The following is a 24,716-nucleotide window of genomic DNA, read 5'->3' on the forward strand; positions in this document are numbered from 1 at the left end:
TCTAAGTTGAGGAGCAGAAGATTTAGAGAGCATTTGAGGAAAATATTTTTCACCCAGGTGGTGATGGGAATCTGGAATTCACTTTCCTGAAAGTGTGGAAGAGGCGGGAACCCTCACAACATTTAAGAAGCATTTAGGTGATCACTTGAAATGCCATAGCATACAAGGCTGAGGACCAAGTGCAGGAAATGGGATTAGAATAGATGGCTGGCACAGACATGGCGGACCGAAAGGCCTTTTTCTGAGCTGTAAAACTCTATCACTCGATGACAAATGAATGACAAAATAACCAATGGTGTCATGAGAAAAACATTTTGATCATAGTGAGTTCAATTCAATTGTGGCTTTTAAAAGAATTGGATAAGCGCCTGAAGAAAAATCTATTTTCGGGGCAACAGGGAAAGGCAGGAATGGGACTACCCGATTTGCTCTTGCAGAGAGCTGTTATGGGCTGAATGTCCTCCTTCAAATGCTGCAAATGTTCTATAAATCTAAGATTCTCTACTCATGCCTGACAGAGATGTAAATCTTTGTGTTCTTCTGCATTTTCTTCCTACTGTGAAACACAGTTAATAAAAAAGACAATTAAACTATCAGAAGAAGTGCAGGGATTTTTCGGCCACCCCTGGCCGGTGGCCGGAAATTCCCGCTCGACGTCAATGGACCTTTTCATGGTCCCCATCCCGTCCGTGGCGATCTTGCAGCGGGCGCGGCCAAAAAACCAGCCCAACATTTCCAATTGAACTTTTATCCTTTGCGGCTCTGAGCGTATTAAATAATTTTGTGCTAACAAACACAAAACGGTATCATTCAGTTGGCCAATATGCAGGCCAAGAGTTTCCACTTTGGGTGCAATTGGTAATCCAAGCACAAATACAGCAGTTTGGGGAATGTTTTATTTCTGAAGTTTCCACTCAATCCCATTTTCATATCACTGAAATTAAATGGGTGAAAACTATGCAGTCAGCATTTTAGAAAATAATTTTAAAACGTTACTTTGCATTAACTATTTCTTGATATATATATACATATAACTATAGAAATGAGCAGTAACTTAGTGCAGCTTTAATAATTGCAACAGGAAATGGGGCTATCACAAAAACAGTGGTTAGCACTGTTGCTTCACAGCACCAGGGTCCCAGGTTCGATTCCCGGCTTGGGTAACTGCCTGTGCATGTTTTCCCCGTGTCTGCTTGGGTTTCCTCCAGGTGCTTTGGACATTCTGAATTCACCCTCAGTGTACCCAAACAGGTGCCGGAGTGTGGCGACTTCTTTGTAGTGTTAATGTAAGCCTACTTGTGACAAGAATAAAGATTATCATTGTTAAGCAAGTATTTTAAGGAGTATCTAATTCACCACCTGTGAGTAAATGACTGTAAACTGTTAAAATTATAAAGAACTATTTACTAGTTGCATTGATGTACAGTCATCAAATTAAATATTAAATTAAAGCTTTTAAAACCATCAGTGTTTGCACACCTGAAAAAAAAATCTTAATTTTAAGAGCCTCCTCGAAGGTCCGCACAAGGTGCAATTAGCTCGAACTTGCCATGGTGATTAATTTGATTTGGGGATCTTGGCAGTTTATATCCAGCAGGTATTTTTGGCTTGTCTCTGGGTTCGTTAAACCCATGGGCTGGATGTTATGTGCCTCCTGCTTCATACACAAAAAATCACAGAAACTAGATCTGCGCTCAATGGAACTTGCGCTCAAAATTATGCTTGTTTGTCAAATCTGGGCAAGAAAACTATTGCAACCTAGCAGAAACTCGTACTACTGTTTTGCACTGCCCAATATGAGCACACTATTTTTCGGTTTAAAAGGTTTTGATCAACAATGAAGTTCCATTTTGTTATGTATTTTTGCTAAATTTAAGATTCAAGAACAAATATATAAAGTACCCAAGATAAAACACGATGTTGAAAAAAAATAACTTCTGCGTACTAATTTCTGATGGAGATGTGAATAAATTGCACTTACTTGGCTAGTCCGGTTTACCTTTGAATGTAGAAGATGCCAAGTTACCTTGTGCATAACAGATTTCAATATCTAAAGTCAGGAAATGTCCCTACCCAAGGTACTTGAAATAATGATATCCAGTTGTTTCTTTTATTTCGGTTTCTATGTAATCAGTATATTTTCCTCACTATCAAATCAATAAAAGCAGTTGGCTTAAAACCTAACTCAATGGAACTCATTGATAATAACACCTTCATTTCATCAATTACAGTATTTAATTCTAAATTGATAATAGTACAAGTAGGAAAACAGAGCAACTTCCCCAACAGCTTGTTTATTTCTAAGCTATCAAATCTCAGTGATCCCATCATCACTCCTGCTTTTTGGGATTGCACATATCTTTCTTCTGTTTACACTTGGCTCATACATGACTTGGCTCAGCTCAGTATGAAATAATTATACTGTAGTATCCTTTTTTGGATGAGTTGAATAGGCAACTTTTCTATAAACACAAGTTAAAACAGATTACCAAGACCTTTTTTTGAACTTGATTCAGTTATCCTAAAGTTTGGGGGCAACATTAAACCAACAAACTCACGATTAAAAGAAATATAATTATGCACTGTTCCATAACGCGGGCAGTCTTCCTTGATGAGACCTTAGTTTTCTTTGAAACATGGCAATCAAACTGCCTCATGCAAGGGGCCTCTCCAACAAAACAAGGAATTATTTCCATCAATGTGCAGTTTTAATGCACTTTTCTGGAAGGCTACCTTGAGAAGTTATGTATTAAATAAGAGACAATGATGGAAAACCTCTGCAGAGGGCACCATTGTCCTCAGTTGGCCAAATAATCTGCACGTTATAACTAACATTCCTTTCGATCAATTTCATTCAAAGCCAGTATGTGGCAAATCTATTTTGTTTTGTAAATTATGATATATTGAGCCTTTCTTTAAATTAGCTTCACATGGTAGTTTTAATGGGCATGGAATTCCTCCATCGGCATAACCCAGAGGTTAGACCACAAAGCACACCCATTCAGTTTATGTCAAGCTACACAAAGATTTCCAGCGGATCTCATTAGTGTACGTGGAAATCAGCATAAACATTGCAAACACAGATGTCAAGCTTATGCCGTGGCCCCCATATCAGCTCCCCAATGACATACAGGAGAGAGGTCGGTGGGTTGGGAACCAAATCATCAGATGCAGTAAGTGTGGCCCTATCCAGACACAAAGGTCACACGTGTCAATTGCCATTTTTGCCACCCTGGATACTGGGCCACTTTATTAACATATTTCAATTAAACTCCCACATTGTAATGGGGAGCCCGATTTACAATTCAATGCAACAATGCTGCTGCTTGTTCAGAACACTCAGCAATGGAAGGTAGGCATTGGCTGCCAGCACCATGCGCACCTTTCACAGCACCACTTATTTTTGTGCATGAGGGGCAGGAGTGCTCCCGTGATCTTCAAGAAAGTTTTCAGCCTCCTCTCTACTGATTGTGACCCATGTCCACACCTCCAGTTCAATGCCATCTTCATCCTACTGTGCCGCATGATCTCTCCCCCTATCAGCCATATGCAATCTTCCCACCCCATCCCCGATCCACTCTTTCCTCCTCCCACCCCACTGCCGCATTGGCCAAACTACCCCTCTCCTGATTTTTAAGGACCATTCCTAACTACAGCCCCTCGATATGAAAGCAAAATACAGTGATGCTGGAAGTCAGAAATAAAAACAGGAAATGCTGGAAAATTGTGGAAAGAGAAACAGAGTTAATGTTTTTCACATGAAGTCATACTGGACTTGAAACGTGAACGCTTTCTGTCTCCACAGATGCTGCCAGACCTGCTGGGCTTTTCAGCATTTTCTGTTTTTATTGCAGCTTCTTGATGCTGGTTTTCCCTTCTGGTCAGGAGGTAGATTGTCAATTTGGCGAGCTGCCAGGTAGGAAAAAGAGTCACAAAATGATAATCAGGTTGTGCTGTTAAGATTGCAGGACCTTCACATTCTTGCCATGCGAGTACCTATGGCTGTTTGCGGCCTCCTTCAAACCTTCCCTGTAAATATCAAAGCCCGCATATTTCCCTTCCTTAAGTCTGAAGACCAAATTATCAACCTATTCCATAATCTTACACAGCATGTTTAAGAACCTACAAATTGTAGAAGTTATTCGAGATGACTTAAAGATTCACCATAAAAATACATTAAAAGAATCAAAAAATATACTGCTGGTCTCAGTGAGGATTTGTTTTCCCTTAAGCGCAAAAATGTGCGATAAAACACTTGTAAAGTTACTTTGTTTCCTGCCAAGGAGAACATACCTAGTTCAAAAGGGGGTTAGAATCTATAAACTGATCAGCAACTTTTTGATACATTTATAGAGCTGTTCCAACTGGTTCCTTCAGTATACCAGACAGAAAGCAGAGTTGAAAACTGTTTGCAATCATTCTCTCATTAACTGTTTTAAAGAATAAATAAAAGCTCATAAATTCTGCATTTTGGGTGAACTCTTTCTGGGGCAAAGTACCTTCCAAGAGAGACTCCCTTTTCTCAGTTAACTCATCACTTCTGAAGTTAAAAGGCACTTAGTGAAGTTCATTGTGCTTCATTGGCTGTAAAGTGCCTCGAGACATCCGGTGGTCGTGAAAAGCTCGATATAAATGTAAGTCTTTCTTGCCTTTGAACGCTATGAGAACAGAGGTTCCAAGAATAATTCAAAAGTCCAAAAGGATGCACTAATACATCTTCCATAAAAAGAAAATCATACATTATTTCAATACATCTCCAAAATGAAATTTAGTATTTGAAGACCTAGAATCAATGATGTTGCACACCAATTCACTGTTGGCGACCCTGGATACTGGTATCCTATATATATTAATACCACTATGCTTTGTGACAATTATGCTGAGGTCAATGTGCTTTAATGCTGTGCATTATGCTTCATCTGCGCTCTCAGTTTACCATCTCAATTTGCTCCCCAAGTTATTCCAATCTAAATTTGGAACAGAAAAATCCATAATAGCATCTATCTGTGTGCTTTTCATAGTTTAGGCCATTTAATTTCACACTTGCCATTATTCTTTACTAATATCTTTGTGACAGCATACTAGTGCCATGTACTGTTTTCACATGCTTAGCACAGATGGTTAACTTGTTCTCAAGCTTACTACTGGTAGAAGCAGTTAGAAACATCACTCCCTTGGATTTTTCTTGCCTACCAATGAGAAAAGCCCCTATCAAGCCTTCACTTTGGACATCATTACAGTGATGCAGTCAAGAATTTGAACACATCACTGTTCATCATGTGGGAGAATGATAGAATCCTGCAGCGACTACTCCATTTTCCAGTTATGATGAAGGTCCAGCATTTTGGTCATTGGACCTGGATGAGCTTTTGGAAAGAAGAAATCATCAAAATTAGGCAACACATGATTTTCCCTAATACTTCCCAAATCCTGCACAATTAACAGTTTCTATTTTCTTTTCCAAGACTGCATTTTTACTTCATCCAATTGAATAATCAAATAATTTTACACATGAAAATGTTTAACGTTTCTGAGTCATTGATTGGGTTACAATTTCAAAACAAAATCCACTTTACAAACCCAAGGATCACATGAAGCAAACTTTGAGTTTCCAGGACTAAGGGGGCTTTAATATTAAATATATAAAAGTTAACAATCTATGATCCATTCCATTCACGTGCTTTTATTAAGCATTCATTTATTAATTCAGAGAACCAAATCAAGCTACAGTAATACAGCTATGTTACTGGACCTTTTATTAATTCATATGGCTGGAGAAGGAGTTATAGTTTGATGTTAACATTAGCATTCCATTCAATGGTTTCAGTTGACGCAGTGTGAATAGTTGTGGCCACCAGGAATGGTTCTCTCTCAGGGCAGAACTTCAGTATACAAACAATGGCCTGCCTTGGCTAGCCACAGTCTCAACTTGAGTTAGTCCTCATGTTCCATTTCTGGAGCTTCTTTTGACCTGGCCCACCCTCAAGTGGTTGAGGGTTGGCCCAATTTTCTGTAGAAGGCTTAAACCCGCTGCTTCACCACTCTGATCAGTTACCAGGTTACGGTGGATGATGTTTGCAGCCAATCAGGAGGTGCATCACTGAGAGGTGGGCTACTGTCAGTTCACAGGCTGTGGAGTGTGTTTCAGGTTATGGGAATTCAGACATAAAAATCCAACATTTCACCAATGTCCTTGAGGAAAAAAACCTGCTGTCCTTCCCTGGTCTGGTCTTGATATGGTTCCAATCCTATGTCAACATGTTTGAATTCTAACTGTCCTTGGAAAATGGTCCAACAAGTCGCTCAATTGTATCTAATTGCAACAGAAAAGGATAAGACTAAAATTGGAAGAAAATCCCAATTAATTATTGGATTTGGATACGCTATGCATGCCAATCCAGTCATCCCTTCTCGCTAACATCTGGGGACTGGTAACAAAGTCACAAGAGCTACCCAAAGACTTACCAAGCAACAACCTGACATAGCCATACTCAGAATCATATCCATGAACCACCATTAGAGATTCTGCCATCACCATCCCTGCATATATCCTATCCATTGGCAGGAAAACTCCATCACAGGTAATCGTGTGCTGGGTGGGAGCAGCCCCAGAAGTCCTCATCATCGACTTTGAATCCCATGAAGTCTCATGGTATTAGGTCAGACATGGGCATGGAATCAGCTGGCTGATTATCTCCCTCGGCTGTTGACAAAATTCTCCTCCATACTGAACACTTGGGAGAAAACACAGAGGAATAAGGACACAGAATGTACTCTGGGTGGGGGACTTCAACCACCAAGAGTGTGTTTCAGCAGTACCACCACTGGCCAAGCTGCCCAGGTCTAGAAAGATATAGCTGCCAGACTGAGCTTGCAGCAGGTGGTTAGAAATAACACACTTGATCTAATACTCACAAATCTGCCAAACACAAATAGATCTGTCCGTAACAATATTGGCAAGAGTGACCTAGGACACTCTACATGTTGTGTCACACTACCAGTGTTAAATGGAACAACTAAGAATAAATTTGGTAGATGAAAATTGGGCAACCAAGAGGTGCTGTGGGCCATCAGCAGCAGCACCTCTACATTCCACCAAAATCTGTAACCTCATGACCCACCATATCTTTCACACCTTCATGATCATCAAAGCAGATGATCAAGCCTGATTCAATGAGCCTATTGCTATACGTGTCGGACCCAGCGGGAGGGATGATAGAGGTTATGCGAATCTTGAGGAGGTTCGGGGAATTTTCGGGGTATAGGTTAAACATGGGGAAGAGTGAATTATATGTGATACATCCAGGGGACCGGAGTAGAGAGATAGAAGGCTTACCGCTAAGGAAAGTGGAAAGAAACTTCCGATACTTGGGGATTCAGATCGCGAGGAGCTGGGGAACCTTGCACAGACTTAATCTGACACGGCTGGTAGAACAAATGGAGGAGGACTTTAAGAGGTGGGACATGCAGCCTTTATCGCTGGCGGGCAGGGTGCAGGCAATTAAGATGATGGTCCTCCCGAGGTTCTTATTTGTATTTCAATGTCTCCCTATTTTAATCACCAGGACCTTTTTTAATAAAATAGATAGGAGCATTACGAGCTTTGTGTGGGCAGGGAAAGTTCCGAGAGTAAGGAGGGGGTTCCTGCAGCGCAGTAGGGACAGAGGAGGACTGGCACTACCGAATTTGGGAGATTATTATTGGGCCGCCAATGTGGCAATGATACGTAGATGGATGATGGAGGGTGAGGGAGCGGCGTGGAAAAGGCTGGAGAGACGGTCCTGTAAAGGGACGAGTCTAGAGGCGCTGGTGACGGCGCCGCTACCGTTCTCACCGAAAAAGTACACCACGAACCCGGTGGTGGCGGCAACACTGAACATATGGGGACAGTGGAGGCGACAGAGAGGGGTGCGGGGAGCCCTGGTGGGGTCCCCTATCAGGAACAACCATAGGTTCGCCCCAGGAAGAATGGATGGAGGATTTCAGAGCTGGTACCAGTTGGGAATTAGGAAGGTGGGAGATTTATTCATAGATGGGACTTTTGCGAGCTTGGGAGCACTGGAGGAAAAGTATAAGTTACCCCGGGGGAATTTCTTGAGGTATATGCAGGTGAGGGCGTTTACTAGACAACAGGTGAGGGAATTTCCGTGGCTCCCGACACAGGGGATACAGGACAGGGTGCTTTCAGGGGTGTGGGTCGGAGAGGGCAAGGTGTCAGAGATTTATAGAGAGATGAGGGAAGAGGGGGAGGAGTCAGTGGGTGAACTAAAAAGAAAGTGGGAAGAAGAATTAGGGGAGGAGATAGAGGAGGGTATGTGGGCTGATGCTCTAAGCAGGGTAAATTCCTCTTCCTCATGCGCCAGGCTTAGCCTGATTCAATTTAAGGTGCTACATAGAGCACACATAACGGGGGCAAGATTGAGCAGGTTCTTTGGAGTGGAGGACAAATGTGGGAGGTGTGGCGGGAGCCCGGCAAACCACGCACATATGTTTTGGGCGTGCCCAGCACTGGAAGGGTATTGGAAGGGAGTGACGGGAGTGATTTCGCAGGTGGTGAAGGCCCGGGTCAAACCAGGCTGGGGGTTAGCTCTATTTGGAGTTGCGGAAGAGCCGGGAGCGCAGGAGGCGAAAGAGGCCGATGTCGTGGCTTTTGTGTCCCTCGTAGCCTGGCGCAGGATCCTACTCATGTGGAAGGAGGCGAAACCCCCCGGACTGGAGGCCTGGGTAAACGATATGGCGGGGTTTATTAAACTGGAGCAGATAAAGTTTGCCCTGAGAGGATCGGCTCAAGGGTTCACCAGGCGGTGGCAGCCATTTCTCGACTACCTAGGGGAACGTTAGAGGGAAGACGGATGACCAGCAGCAGCAACCCAGGGGGGAGGGGGGGGGGGGAAGGCAGTTGAGTATAGATCAATAGAGTACGAGGTTTTGTTACTTGTATATTATTACTACTATTATTATTATTGTTAAAAAGTTTAAAAATTTCTGTTTTGTTACTGTTATCGTTTCGCTTGTTTTGTAAGCGGGAAAAATGTTGCTCAGGGAAAAAAATTTCAATAAAATATATATTTTTTTAAAAAAACCTGATTCAATGAGGAGTGCATAAATGATAGAATCTGCACCAAACATACATGAAAATATTCTGTTTCGGCACAGAACGATACGCATGCTAGAGAGCGTAGATAGCAAGCGAGAGACCGGGATAGCAATCCCACAATTATAGGATCAGATCAAAATTCTGCCATTTTGTCATATCCAGCATCATCAGTAGAGGCCAACTAAGCAAAGGTTGCAAGTCTCAACAATATTTCAGCTGGATATCTGTGGTCTAGAATATCTGTACGCCAGTTGTTTCAGCACTGGCATCTGTGCACAATCTGGAAAATTGCTCAGCTATGTCCGATAGAGAAAGAAATTAAATCCAACCCAGCCAATTACCATGCCATCAGCCAAACAACCAGCAGCACAATGATGGAAAGATTCATCAAATGGCACAGATTCTCCACTAATGCTCAGTTTACATTCTGCCATTGCCACTTGCCTCCGGAGCTGAATGTTATTACCACTGCTGAACGCTCCACCAACTGCGGGCACATGGGAACACCACCACCTAGAAGTTCCCGTCCAAGCCACTCACAATGCATCGCCTTTCTTTCGCTATAATTGGGTCAAAATCCCCAAACACCCTCCCCAACAGCACAGTGGGAGTACCTATACCACATGGACTGCAGTGGTTCAAGGCAGCTCCCCATCTCGTTCATGTTCAGAAATTATGGATGCGGTGCCCACATCCCATGGATGAATTTTTAAAATATGTTGGGGGTGGGGGGAACACCACTGATCAGAAACCAGGGTTCAAAACATACAGGAGTGGCATCCAAATTTACCCTCATAAGCCCCAAAATAACCCACACAGAAAACAAGGCGGAGTAAAAATTAGATAAAACCGGAGACATAAAATGCTTGGAACTGCTCCTCCAATCACAGATTCTGTCCTTCCCATGCTCACTGTTTCAGCTCCTTCGATCGCAGGTTTACCCGTTCTTGCTGGTCATCGAGAGACAGAATCTGTGGTTGGAAGAACAGCAAAGATGGAATGGAGAGAACCAGTGGTTTGAAGTAGTTGAAGCAGTTATTTTGGCTGGTCCCGTAGGTGACTTTCAGCTTCATCTTCACCAACTATATAGAGAGGAGGCAGTTTGGAAGAGAAGTGAGAAATGGAGAAGGTCTGCAGAAGAGTCGATTAATGGGAGGGCTGAGGGTCTGGATCTAGGTCTGGTGCTCGTAAAGGAACTGCTGGATAATGGAAGGGGTTCCGATCCCCATAAAGAAGCCACTACCCATTAAACAGCTTCAAAGAGTGTGAAATTGTCCTGAGGGCTGCTGGTCTGGAGAGGCAAGTCTAGGAAATTATACTATTTTATGGTCACCTATCAGCTGAATGAAACCAGAACAAATATTAATGTTCTTTAATGCAGTGGCACATTATTCACACATCTGAGAAAGTCAGATGACTAATGGCTTGCACTTGGCGTGGTGTTCTTCCTAAACCTAATCCCACAGAAAATCTCTTTGAAATACAAACAGTTAAGCTTTTGTAATATTCAAACAGTAGCATTGTGCCTTCTTGCGTTCCTTTTGTCTGAAGTATCAATAGAAATTGATTCTCCCCAATCAGTTCCATTTGAGAATAAAACATTTGTCCTTTGGATGTAATATAGGCACAAAGAACCACAATTAATGTCCCTTTAATCCACCCAAGCTATGTCACTCTGACTGATCATGGAATTGCCCTAGGGAATGAACCAGCAAATGGCTATCACTTATTTTGTTGAGCTGAAACAGGCACAATAAGTCTATAAAGAACAGGGCCCAGTGTATTAATATATGTAGCTTCCAGTACATACAAATGTGCCACACTGTGAGCCCAACTGATGATCTTAGCTTGGTTGTCAGCATACATTTTAGCACACTGAGGATTATTTAGCAAATATCGTCCAATGGCGGAATCACATCTAATGTTGGGATATTGTGTTTTGCGTTTTGTAAGCACAGGCTGTTGGGTACAGTCTGTACCTTCCTCATTGCAAACAGCAGCTGGAACATGCTGCTTGGCAATATTTGGGACGTACCACTCGTGCGGCTACTGTATAGTAGGCGCATGAAACAGCTCACTTCACCTGTTGCTCAGATTTTTGAGATACCTTTCCCTGCCAGGGTAATCAGAGGTAGATTGGGCACTTTTAAGGTCTGAAAGTGATAACCTGAGGCCTGTTCATGAGTTTCTGTCCTATACAGCACAAAATGATCCGATCAGGGTCGCCATTATCCCGAGCAATGTCTTTGATGCACCCTATTTCAGCATCAAGCTTGCATGGTGACCAAATGACAAGGTTGCCGATGAGAACTATCGTACAACATGTGGATCTGTAAAAATCTCAATGTGTTGACCAGTGAAAGTAGACTTGCGGTAGATCGCGGTACCTTTGACAAAATGCATTTTTCAGCAATATCCAAAATTATAAAGTATGAGTCTCTATTACATGCTGCATTGCTAACTTAATTAAAAATGTAAAGCCATTTCTTATCTAGTCTAAACTACAGAAAGTCAGTCCTCTAAATGCTTTTCTGAATGAAAATTATCAATATAGAAAAGTACACTTCAGCTTTCTTGTCTTCTTTCTAGTCTTACTTCACTCATACCACACCAGAGGTAAATTAAAAGTGACATTTGTTTTCATCTTATTCGGATTCACAACAGTACCCATTTCTGAAATTCTGTGCAATAGTCGGGAGTTTTCATGCAACACGTTCATGAATTAAACGTGACCTTGAGATCAATACAATAGAAAATTATATGGACATAAATATTTTTACTCGGTTTAAAGTTTGACATCTCAAATTTGAGATAAACTTTTATTGTACTAAATTATCTAAACACTCGGCACTGGATTTGAGCAAGTGCATTAGTGTGCTTTCAGAAGCTGATAAAAATGTTTCAACGTCATCATAAATCAATATTTATAATAATAGTTTTCACAAAATTGACGGAAATAATTTTCAACAAGGAAAATAAGTTTCTTAAAGGTTTAAAACACAGGTAGTTGCCATTTGACCTATTGTATTAATTGCTTGTCTTCAACAATCAAAAACCAATCCCACTGCCCCGCTCTCTCTTTCTCTATTCAAATTGTATTTCAGCTGCTTTGAATATTTATACCAATTTTGTTCAAAGAATTGCAATACTTCTGCCTCAAATATTCCCTGTGGCAAAGCTCCATGCTCCAACAACCATTTGTGTAAAAGGAAACTTTCCTGACCTCTCTCCCTACCTCTTAGTGAGGGTTTTAGTTTGATGACTCTTTGCACTGACTACCTAACCACAGAACAAAGACACAGACTTAAATAGATATAGTAGACAACTGGTTTAGTCATTCCCTGCCCTATCAGGCTGGATCAGATAATGCTGAATCAGGTCCTGCTCTACATTTGTGAAAACTGTTCACTATTCCAGCATCATCCCGCCTATTTCTGAAAGCGCAGCGACAGTTTCCACATGTATGCTGACATTCAGTCACAGAGTCTGCACATCCTCCCCGTGTGTGCGTGGGTTTCCTCCGGGTGCTCCGGCCTCCTCCCACAGTCCAAAGATGTGCAGGTTAGGTGGATTGGCCATGATAAATTGCCCTTAGTGTCCAAAATTGCCCTTAGTGTTGGGTGGGGTTACTGGGTTATGGGGATAGGGTGGAGGTGTTGACCTTTCCAAGAGCCGGTGCAGACTCGATGGGCCGAATGGCCTCCTTCTCCACTGTAAATTCTATGATAATCTATGATAAGGAGAAATTTCCTCCAATTAAATATTGGGAAGACTGAAGGCATCGTCTTTGATCCTCACCCAAACTCCATTCTCTAGCCACTGATTCTATTCCTGCCCCTGGCTACTGTCTTAGCTGGACCAGACTATACTTGACCCCAAGGCAAGCTTTTGGGTGCATATCCATGCCATCACTAAGACTACCTATTTCCAGGTTGTGAACCTGTCTCTGCCCCTGCCTCAGCTCTTTTGATACTGAAACCGTCATCCATGCCTTTGTTACTCCTAGACTTAACTATGTAACCTTTCTGGCCAGCCTCCCTCTGTTAACTTGGGATCTTCCAAAGTTCCACTGCCCTGTCCCAACTCCCATCAGATTCCATTCACCCAACACACCTCTACATGCTGACCCACACTGATTTGCAGTTATGCAATTCCCCGAATTTAAAATTCATGTTTTCAAATCCCTGAATAGCCTGGCCCCTCTATATTTGCAATAACCTCCAGCCCTACAATCTTCTGAGATATCTGCCTTTCTATAATTTTAACCTCTTGAGCATCCCTGATTTTAATCACTTCACGATTGGTAGTCGTGTCTTCTGTCGCCAAAATCCCAAATTCTGGAATTCCTCCCCTGAATCTCCTTTTCTCTACATCACTTTCCTCCTTTAAGACATTCCTTAAAACCTACCTTACTGACCAAGCTTTTGGTCATCTATCCTAATATTTCCTTATGCGGGGTGGCATGGTGGCACAGTGGTTAGCACCAAGCGCCAGAGTCCCGGGTCCGATTCTGACCTCGGGTGACCGTGTAGAGTTTGCACATTCTTCCCATGTCTGCGTGGGTTTAATCCGGGTGCTCCAGTCTCCTCCCAAAGTCCAAAGATGTCCAAGTTAGGTGGATTGACTATGCTAAATCGCCCCTAGGTGGGGATAGGGTGAAGCATTAGGCCCAGGTAGGATGCTCTTTCAGAGGGCCGGTGCAGACAAAATGGCCGAATGACCTCCATCTGCACTGTAGGGATTCTATGATTCTATGTGGCTTGGTGTCATTTTTTTAATTTAAAAAATCCTCCATGAGCATTTTTGGGATGTTTGATTACGTTAAAAGTGCTATATAAATACAATTTGTTGTGTTGTTTTTCTATTCACTCTGTTAGTGCCTTTCATTGTGCCCGAGAATTAAGTAGGAGTATATTTGTACATAATGTTGGCTAGGTTATAATTGGGGACACGGTTATAAAAATGCCATTAAAATCTTTATTCACTGTCTCCACCTTTCTCTAATGGAAATAGTCTTAATATTTCAATTCAGTCCTCAATAACTATAGTTTCTCATCATCCTGATGAACTCATCCTCTCTATGGCTTTATCATGTTTTTGACAATGGGATGCTCAAAACCTCACATTGTATTCCAAATGTGACCTAACCAATGTTTTATATAAATGTACTATTTCTTTACTCTTATACCCTGCACCTCTTACAGAACCCAGATTCATGTTGGAATTTTTCTTTTATAAATTTAGAGTACCCAATTCATTTTCCAATTAAGGGGCAATTTAGCATGTTCAATCCACCTACCCTTCACATCTTTGGGTTGTGGGGGTGAAACCCACACAAGCACTGGGAGAATGTGCAAACTCCACACGGACAGTGACCCAGAGCCGGGATCGAACCTGGGACCTCAGCGCTGTGAGACTGCAGTGCTACCACTGCGCCACTGTGCTGCCCTATGTTGGACTTTTTAATGACATTATCTACCTGTACTCAACTTCAGAGAATTTAGATTGTTAACTCTTCGATCCCTATGTAGATTCACAACTTTCAGTATTTTAATATTACTACTTACACATGGAAGAAACTGAATTGCCCTTAAAAGTATTCAACAATAATTGGAATTTAGGGAATGGGAAAGTGTGGAAAGCGGATTAAAATTTATATATTTCTAATCCCTCATATTTCTACAAAGTGGTGTATTACTTTTTGAAACAAAAAGATAAAGAACACAAAATATGGAGGCAGAATAGCTCAATGCTCTTAATTGATTTCCATCTGAATTTATCCAATAGATGTACTCCATAATAATTAGATTTGTAACTTTAAAGAGACGCATACCTAATCTTCATAAGTATAATTTTGCTTTAGTGCTTCTGTCTTCATAAAACAGTGAGCATTCTGATTTATTGTAAGCAGCACCGCAAGATATTTGTTAAACTGTCTATATTGGGGCTGGGATTCTGCAAAAATGCGGCTCAGCGTTGACACTGGCATAAACACCGGAGTGTTTCACGCCAGTGTCAACGGGCCTCTTGGCCCAGCGATCCTGAAACCCACAGGGGGCCAGCACGGCGGCGGAGTGCTCCACGCATTTCTGGCGCCAATACGCGGCCCTGCACTGCTAGTGCGGGCCCGCTCATGCGGCAGCGGCCGGCCGCAGGTCCATGCATGCACGCGGCGCCCCTTGCGTGCCGTGCCCGCGCAACAGGGCATAGCCACACAGCGGGCCGGCGTGGAAGAAGTTAGGCCCCCCCCTCGGATCACGCACGCCAGCCGATCGGTAGCCCCCAATCACGGGTTTGGCCATCGTGGAGGGCCCCCCGGAGTCTGATCCCCCCCCCCCCCCGCCCCCCCCAGCCCCCCCAGCAGGACGGCCACCACGGCCGCGTGTCCGAGCCCCCACCGGGAGGAACCATGTTAGAACAACGCTGGCGGGAACTCGGCCGGTTGACCGCAGAGAATCACCGTGGGGGCCTCTTTCAATGGCCCCTGACCGGCGCTGCGGCAACTACGCGCGGCTGGCAGTGATTCTCCGGTCGCCAGAGAATCGCGTCCCGGCGTCGGACCCGAGCGCGATTTCGGCGTGGAGGCTCGGATTTTCTCCATTACATTACACTTTACACATTACACCTGTGCATGCAGGCCCAGATTTCATATTCACAAATCAGCAACTTAAAAGAACTGAAAAGAGTTGAGCTACATACGAATCAGATGTGCAGTCTATATAGCTCGGAAATGACTCCAAATATTTTTGCAAGTTCTTTTAGCCATCAGCTTGATTTCTTAAGAAAACTGAATACATTTAATGTAAAATGGAATGCTGCGTATGAAATTCATGAAATAACGTTTGCCCTGTTTTGTGCCTCTGGAGGAAATGTAAACCTCACACATTGGAATGCCAGAATTAATATTTGTACTGTAACAAATTTCAAATTAATATTTGTACTCTAACAAAATTTGCTGACTTTGCTCTTCTTGTTTATTTTCACTTGGGTGGCACGATGGCGCTGTTGCCTCACGGCGGCGCAGACCCGGGTTCAATCCCGGTTTCCATTCAAAAGATTGGAAGTAATCAAATTGAAACAGGAGCTAACTTACAATGGAACCAGAGATGACCAGACACAGGAACAGAAAATGCTTGAGATGTAGCAATAATGTTTGAACTGCATTGGCAAAACCAAGTTAATACTGCCAATGCATTCTTACAACAGGCTGTTTTCAGAGGTCAGGACACCTTTAAAATGCAATGGTGCACTAAGTTTCTCATTTGGTTCTGTTGGTATCACAGACTAACGTCTGCATTATGCTTACATTTATTTTTTGTGAATGAAACAGCAATGAGATATTGACCAGATAATCAGTTTTTTGCGATGATGGTTAAGGGGCAAAGCATGGATCATGACACCAAGGTGGTGTGATAGGGGGTAACTCACCTGCTCATTTTCTAAAAAGTGCAATGGCATATTTTACATCCACCCAAACAGGCGGATATGCCTCAGTTTAATGTCCCACCTTCAATGGTGCAACTCTGTACTGAACTGAAGTGTCAGCCTTGATCTCTGTACTTCAGCCCTGGGCAGGACTTGAACCTGGAACATTGTGATTCAGAGGTGCGTGTATTCCCAACTGTGCCACAGATTTAACCAAAATAAAACAGAGTGCCATTCTGGGTGGGATTAGCGAGGTTATTCCTGGCGCTTGTAGCCCGCTGTCTATCGGCCTGTGTCTTGTATTCATGCTCCGGTGGGGACCGCTCTGCCAAGGCTGCACTCATTTCCAGCACTGAGGATCTCCAATGAGTGGTGCTCCTCAATGCAGAAGGGATCGGGGCGTCATTTAAAAATGGTGCCTCGATCTCACAAACCCACCCCCCCACCCTCCGGACATAATCCCCGGACACCCCCTAACTCACCTGTAGGGGGGTCCTCAAGACCCCCCACACCCCACCACATACTGGCAGGGAATCCCCCCAGGCCCAATCCCCGGCACGGACACCATGTTGGCTTGACACCACCAGTAGTGCCCCTACCAGCCTGGCCGTGCCACCTCCCCTTCTATTCGGGTACAACGCGGCCGGTAGATCGCACCCGATAGATCTAATGCAAATGTGAAAGAAGGCAAGACTACCTATGAGAGGTAACCTAACATCACCACTTTCAATGCACTTAGAAAATCAGTTCAATGAGTCAATGCCCAAGTTATATTGCCAACTGGGTTGATACACATCTGAAGCTAATCAAAAATGGCATATGCCTGAACCTTTAAACATACTGTAACATCACAGAGCTTAAACCATAAGGAAAAATTAACCACACATGAAAAACTGTTCTTGCTTCCACAAATTGATTCACAACTCCAGAGCAACAAAGTCTACTGCCATGGCATTCATCACCAGCCAAACGTCTACAATGAGCACCATCTGATTGTTTCCTATAAATACATGCCAGATTCTGTACTTTAAGGGTAAATGCATCTTGATAATTTATAAAGCTTTGCCCTTGTAGGAATCAACCAGTGATATGTTACGATCTTGTAACTTGCTCCTACCTCCATGCCCTTTCATGGATTGTCACTCAATATTCACAGGGGAGATATTTCCTTCCCCATTCTTCTTTTACTAAAATTAATTGATTGGCAGAGTAGGGGAGCTTCCATACAACAGCAAAGAAGAGCACAGAGTGAAATCTGCACCCTCTCATTCTGTGACAATAAAATACTGTAGCTTTAATGTGATACCATGCATTATCCTTTATTCACTGCCGATGTGGCTGTTGGCTATGGTTCAGTGGTAGCCACTGAGTCGGAAGGCTGCGAGTTCAAGTTCCCCTTCTGACAAGACTGACACTCCAATGCAGTACTGAAGAATGCATCATTGTCAGAGGTGCGGTTTTCGAAAGAGACTTTAAACCAAGGCTCAATGTCCTGGACAATATTTATTCCACAACCAACAACACTTAAAACAAATTATCTGATCATTTTCTCTTTGTTATTTATGGGACCTTGCTCTGCACACATCAGCTGGCATGTTTTACTAACATTACGAAAGTGACCACACTGCAAAAGTATTTAATTGGTTGTAACGTGCTTTTGAATGTTATACAAATACAAGTTCATTCTTTCTTATTATAGATTTACATCTAACAACTTAGAGTGTTTAGAGTATATCTCCCTTTCATCCATTTAATTGAAGTGCTCATAAGACTCAACTGAATAGTGAAAGAGCAATTAATTTGGAATTACATTATGTTAAGGCTAGACCACTAAACTGATGAGCAAAACATTCTCTTTATACTTCATAGTCCCTTGGGATCGTGGATGATCCGTTTCCACACCGGTTTGATGGGTTCTGAGATGACTGATAAATCTAATGCACAATCTGCAGACTATCATATATGGGGCAGGTGGTGCTTGGAGGGTCAGGTAAATGAGTTGTTTAGAGGAGGAAGTAAAGGGGGACTGTAGGCTTATTGAATCAAACAGCATGTTCTGTTGATTGTTTGTAATGACAGAGTACAAATTGTACTCAAACAGTCTGCGCTTGCAAAATCCAAATCAAAACATCTACTGTTAGATGTGATTCCGCAATTGGGCAGCACTTGCTGGACAATCCTGAGTGTTATAATAGCTTCACGAACAACCAAATTAAGACAATTAATCGAGCTTGTAATGTGGCTCATTTATCCTTGTTAGAAGTGACATATGTTCATACAGGGACCAGTTCTCTGCAAACAAAAGGAATATGCTCAAGCCTTGCATTCCTTTTGAATATTTCAGGAACTTAGGAAGTCTAGAGTTCCCTGCTGCTTTCGCCACGGCAACATCTTGGCCAATCAAAGTCGACTTGAACCAATTAGAACACTTTGCTCCAGTGAGAAAGCAAGACTCTACAGGAAGGATACACCATCCATGGCTAACTAAAGAAGTTAAAGATTATGTCAAATTGACAGAAAAAGGTTATAATTCTGCAAAGATGAGTGGTAGGTCAGAAGATTGGACAGAAAAAAACCTCAAAGTTTAATAAGGGGAGAGAAATTAGAGTACAACAGAAAGCTAGCCAGAAATATAAAAACAGATAGTAAGAGTCTCTACAGGTATTTAAAAAGGAAAAGGTAAAGTGAGTGTTGGGGCAGAATTTACTGGCTGTTCACACCGGCGGTTCTGGTCCCACATCGGTGCACGGGTTTCCCTGCAATGAGGGGTGCTGTCAACGGGAAATTCCATTGACAACAGCGGGACCGGTAGATCCCACTGGCGGTCTGCCTCCCCCGCCAATAAACATGCGGTGAGGTAGTCGGTAAATCCCACCCTTAGTCTGAGAATGGGGAATTAATGGAAAATAAGGAAATGGCAGATGAACTGGACAGATATTTTGCATCTCTCTTCACTGTAGAAGTTGCAAATAATATCCCATAAATAACTGTGAATTGGGAGGGGGCGTAGGAACTTAAAACAATTTCAATCACCAGGGAAAGGATACTGACCAAATTATCAAAACTAAAAGCCTACAAGTCACCAGGTTCTGTCCTAAGGTCTTAAAAGAAGTGGCTGCTGAGATAGTAAGTGCATTGGTTTCAATTTTCCTAAATTCCCTAGATTCAGGAAATGTCCCATAGATTGCAGAATAGCAAATATGATTCCTCTATTCCAGGAAGAAAGAAAACTGAAAGCAGAAAACTACAGTCCAGTGAGTTTAACATCTGTGGTAGGGAAACTGTTTCAATCTATTATTAAAGAAGTTAGAGCAAGACACTTAGAAATCTCAATGCAATCAGTCAAAGCCAGCATGGTTTTGTGCAAGGGAAACATGTTTGACTAATTTATTGAAGTTCTTTGCGGAATTAACAAGCAAATTAACAAGCGAATAAACAAGCAAGTGGGGCAGCACGGTAGCATAGTGGATAGCACAATTGCTTCACAGCTCCAGGGTCCCAGGTTCGATTCCCGGCTTGGGTCACTGTCTGTGCAGAGTCTGCACGTCCTCCCCGTGTGTGCGTGGGTTTCCTCCGGGTGCTCCGGTTTCCTCCCACAGTCCAAAGATGTGCAGGTGAGGTGGATTGGCCATGTTAAATTGTCCTTAGTGTCCAAAATTGCCCTTAGTGTTGGGTGGGGTTACTGGGTTATGGGGATAGGGTGGAGGTGTGGGCTTGGGTAGGGTGCTCTTTCCAAGAGCCGGTGCAGACTCGATGGGCCGAATGGCCTCCTTCTGCACTGTAAATTCTATGAAAAAAAAAAAAAAAAAATTGGCCAAAGCGGAACCTATGGGTGTGCTGTACTTGGATGTCCAGGAAGCATTTGACAAGGTGGCAGCTCATAAGGTTATTAGGCAACATAAGGGCTCATGATCATAGAATCCCCATAGTGCAGGAGGAGGCCATTTGGCCCATCAAGTTTGCACCGACTCTCTGAAAGAACACCCCACCTAGGCCCACTCCCCACCCTATACCGCAACCCCTCCTAACCTGCACATCTTTGAACACTAAGTAGTAACTTAACAGGGCCAATCCACCTAACCTGTACATCTTTGGACTGTGGGAGGAAACCGGAGCATCCGGAAGAAACCCACACAGACACAGGGAGAAAATGCAAACTCCACACAGTCACCCAAGGCCGGAATTGAACCCAGGACCCTGCCGCTATGAGGCAGCAGTGCTAATCACTGTGCCTCCCCTGATGCAGGGGATAACATATTAGCATGGATCAATGATTGGTTAGTTAACAGGAAGAAGAGAGTAAGGATAAATGGGTCTTTTCAGGTTGGCAAGATGTGATGAGTGGAGTGACACAGGAATTAGTGCTGGGGCCTCATCTATTTACAATTTCTATCATTCTATCTTGAATGAAGGGCCTGAATGTATGGCTGCTACATTTGCTGATGACACAAAGGTAGGTAGAATAGTAAGTTCTAAAGAGGGCATAAGAAGTCTGCAAAGGGACATAGGTAGGTTAAGTGAGTGGAAAAAAATTGGCACCTGGAGTATAATGTAGGAAAATGTCAACTTGTCCACTTTGGCAAGGAGAATAGAAGAGCAGCATATTACTTAAATGGAGAGATACAGAACTCTGGGGGTACAGAAGGATTTAGGTGTCCTGGTACAGGAATCAGGAAGGGTTAGAGTGCTGGTACAGCAAGTGATTCGGAAGCCCAATAGAATGTTGCTTTTTGTCGCATAGGGAATCGAATATAAAAGCAAGGATGCTTTGCTACAGTACCACAGGCCACTGGTGAGATGGCATCTAGAGTACAGTTTTGGTCTCCTTATTTAAGAAAGGATATAAATGTGTGAGAAGCAGTTCAAAGAAGGTTCACTCAATTGATACCTGGGTTGGGGGGTTATCATATGTAGAGAGGTTGGCTGGACCTGTATCCATTTGAGTTTAGAATATTTGAACAGTCACCTTATTGAAATATAAGATCCTGAGGGGCCTTGACAAAGTGGATGCTGAAAGGATGTTTTCTTTTGTGGGAGAAACTAGAATTAGTGCACTCTGGCTTCACAATGCCAGAGTCCCAGGTTTGATTCCCGGTCTGGGTCACTGTCTGTGCAGAATCTGCACGTTCTCCCCGTGTCTGCATGGGTTTCCTCTGGGTGCTCCGGTTTCTTCCCACAAGTCCTGAAAGAGTGCTATTAGTAATTTGGACATTCTGAATTTTCCCTCTGTGTACCCAAACAGGCGCCGGAATGTAATGACTAAGGGCTTTTCACAGTAATTTAATTGCAGTGTTAATGTACGCTTACTTGTGACACTAAAGATAAAGATTATTAAATAAGGGGTCTCCCTTCAATCTTGCTCCACCTTTCAATATGATCATGGCTGATTCTTTATCTCAACAACTTGCTCCCAGTCGCTCCCCAATGATTTTAGCGTCTAGAAATCTTTTTTCTCATTAAAATAGTCAGTGACTTGGCCTCCACAGCCTTCTACAGTTCACCAACTTCTGAGGTTTAACTCAGTTGGCTGGTCGGCTGGTTTCATGATGCAGAGTAAGGCCAACAGCACAGGTTCAATTCCGGTACCGGCTCCCATTATTCAAGAAGGCTTGCCTTCTCAACCTTGCCGGAGGTGTGGTGATCCTCACGTTAATCACCTCCAGTCAATTCTCTTCCTCAAAAGGGGAAAGTAGCCTATGGTCATCTGGGTCAATGGCAACTTTACTTTACAGGCCCAGTCTACCCAATCTCTCCTCATATGACAATCCTGCCAGCCCAGGAATCAGTCTGGAGAACTTCTCACTGCATTCCCTCAATGGCAAGTGTATCCTTTCTAAGGTAAGGAGGCAAAACTGCACATAACACTCCTTCTTTTAATTCATATGTATGTGTGTTGTGGTGATCATCTGAAATTTTGCACTCTTGCATTTGTCCTGATCAGTGCAAGATCAAAAGCTTTGGCAACATGACTCTCTTTTCAGCAATATTCAAACACAAAACTGATCATGAATCCAGTGGTTAGTCACTGCTGACATAATTCCATAACAAGCATACTTTTCATTGTCCTGTACTGCATATAAACAGAATATTGTTTCAACGTCATGTGAAGTGCCACATTAAAGGTTATACAGGCTATGCTTCATAATTTTAATTGCTTAATTCAAATAAAATTGTGCAACAAAAACTTCTGGACTGCTTTACTCAAGTTGCTTAATTATTTGTTCATGGGACATGGGCATCACAGGCTCTGCCAGCATTTATTGCCCATCCCTAATTGCCCTTGAGGGGGCAATTAACAGTCAATCACATTGCCGTGGGTCTGGAGTCACATATAGGCCAGACCAGGTAAGGGTGACAGATTTCCTTCCCTAAATGACAACAATGAACCAGATGGGTTTTTACGACAATCGACAATGGTTTCATAGTCATCATTAGACTTTTAATTCCAGATTTTTTTTAATTGAATTCAAATTTCACCATCTGCAGTGACAGGATTTGAATCTGGATTCCCAGAGCATTACTCTGGGCCTCTGGTTTACTAGTCCAGTGGCAATACCACTACGCCACCGCCTCCCCTATAATTCATACTACAAAATCTTTGAATCCTTACACAAAAAACGAATTTGAATTCAAATCATTTGAATGAACAAAACATTAACTAAGTATGTTAACTTTTAACATCAAATGTTTAATACAAAGTATTGAAATAATTATATATCCTATTTGCTCACTACTTTTATTATTGCATTGCAACACACATGTTGTTTTGCGACTTGTAATACATTTCGTAATAATAGATTATACAAGTATTAACATTTACATTGACAACAAAAAAACAAAAAATGGAAAAGGGAGAGCAAACTTCCTTTCATATAGCATCTCATCGTGGTTTTAGTCTGTCACACAACAAATCAAAGTGCAGTCAATGTGATAATTTAAGCAAATGTGGCAGTCAACTGAGAAAAAGGCTACTTAAGTGATGTCGATTGAGCGATAAACATTAACCAGATAGTCAGTAGAACTCTAGGTCTTCTTTGAATGGCGCCTTTGATTTTTATGTCCATCTGCACCACTTTAATAGGTAAATACGGTCTCACGTTATGCTCTTAAATCCTGGATTGAGGTTTTAATCCCTGACCTACAGATGGCACTTTTGAAATGCTTGACTTGTAGTTAGCATATACAAAAGCTATCTGTTTAAAGCAGAATGGTATTCTCTACCTAGAGAATCACAAAACACACTGAACTGCACAATAGAAACACATGCCTAACGAGTGTATTATGTACCCCTCGCCATTATAGACAAACGACATATCCTTATCAACCAACTGAGTGCGACAGTTGTGCGTTGGAAGTACTTAAAAAGTAAACTGCATCGAGACGAACTGCAACCAGTAATTTTAAGTTTATGTTTGCCCTGAAGCTGGACTAACCCACTCTCCTTGCGGTACTTTCTGACATGTATGAAGTTGCTGGGCTGAAGTTGAGAGCCCCTCGAGCTGTCACTCTCTGGTATCAGTGTGTCAGCCCAGTCTCAGTGACAGGAGGTGAGTGCGGCTTGTTGCCTTACCTGTTGCTCGGCAGCGTACACGCTGCTCAGGCCGCCCCCGCCGCCGCTCCACCAGTGATGTTTCCCCTTGTGAAAGCCCAGGCCCCCGGCCAGCACCGCCCCGGCACCGGCAGCTCCAAATCCCAGCAAGAGCCCGGGACTCAGCCTCCTCCGGCTCACGGCGCTCCTCAGGCCGCTCCAAGTTGCTGCCGATTCCCTGAGGATCAAAGAGAACAATCTCCAAGTGGCCATCTTCCCGGAAATGTGGAGAGGTCTCGCGAGAGAGAGAGAGGGAGCCTGTCATCCCGCACCAGCTGCAGCCCTGAGTGCAGCATCTGCAGAGTCACCACATGGGCTGGTCAACCGGACAATGTTACCTCCACTCTCTTGCTTTAAAAAAAGCATCTCAATTATTCTGATATACGTGCAGGCTCTTGCCACCAGCCCACAGCAAATGCCACCCAGCTCATGATCCCTCATTTTGTCCCATCCTTTCTCATCCAACCCTCTATTCCATTCTCACCCATTTATCTATATCTCAGCTTTCCTTTAACTGCATTTGTACAATTCGCCTCAACGATCTACCCCTTGTCCTAGCAAGTCCCACGTTCTTAACATTATGGCTACAGACTTTTCTCCTGAATT

General features: G+C 43.0%; 1 protein-coding gene across 2 annotated transcripts in view; it reads right to left on the bottom strand.

The window, feature by feature from the left end:
* Window positions 1–24,343, bottom strand: part of micu2 (mitochondrial calcium uptake 2) — a 736,923-nt gene extending 712,580 nt beyond the window's left edge. Inside the window, exon 1 of one of the 2 annotated variants that reach the window (XM_072476850.1) lies at window positions 24,093–24,343. In XM_072476850.1, coding sequence (XP_072332951.1) covers window positions 24,093–24,323 — 231 coding nt within the window. In that variant the 5' untranslated portion in view covers window positions 24,324–24,343. The remainder of the gene's footprint in view (window positions 1–24,092) is intronic. The other variant, XM_072476849.1, reaches the window with a different exon arrangement.
* Between the last annotated feature and the right edge of the window lie 373 nt (window positions 24,344–24,716).

Source organism: Scyliorhinus torazame, chromosome 15 (genome assembly GCF_047496885.1).
Source record: "Scyliorhinus torazame isolate Kashiwa2021f chromosome 15, sScyTor2.1, whole genome shotgun sequence".
NCBI classification, from domain to species: Eukaryota; Metazoa; Chordata; class Chondrichthyes; order Carcharhiniformes; family Scyliorhinidae; genus Scyliorhinus; species Scyliorhinus torazame.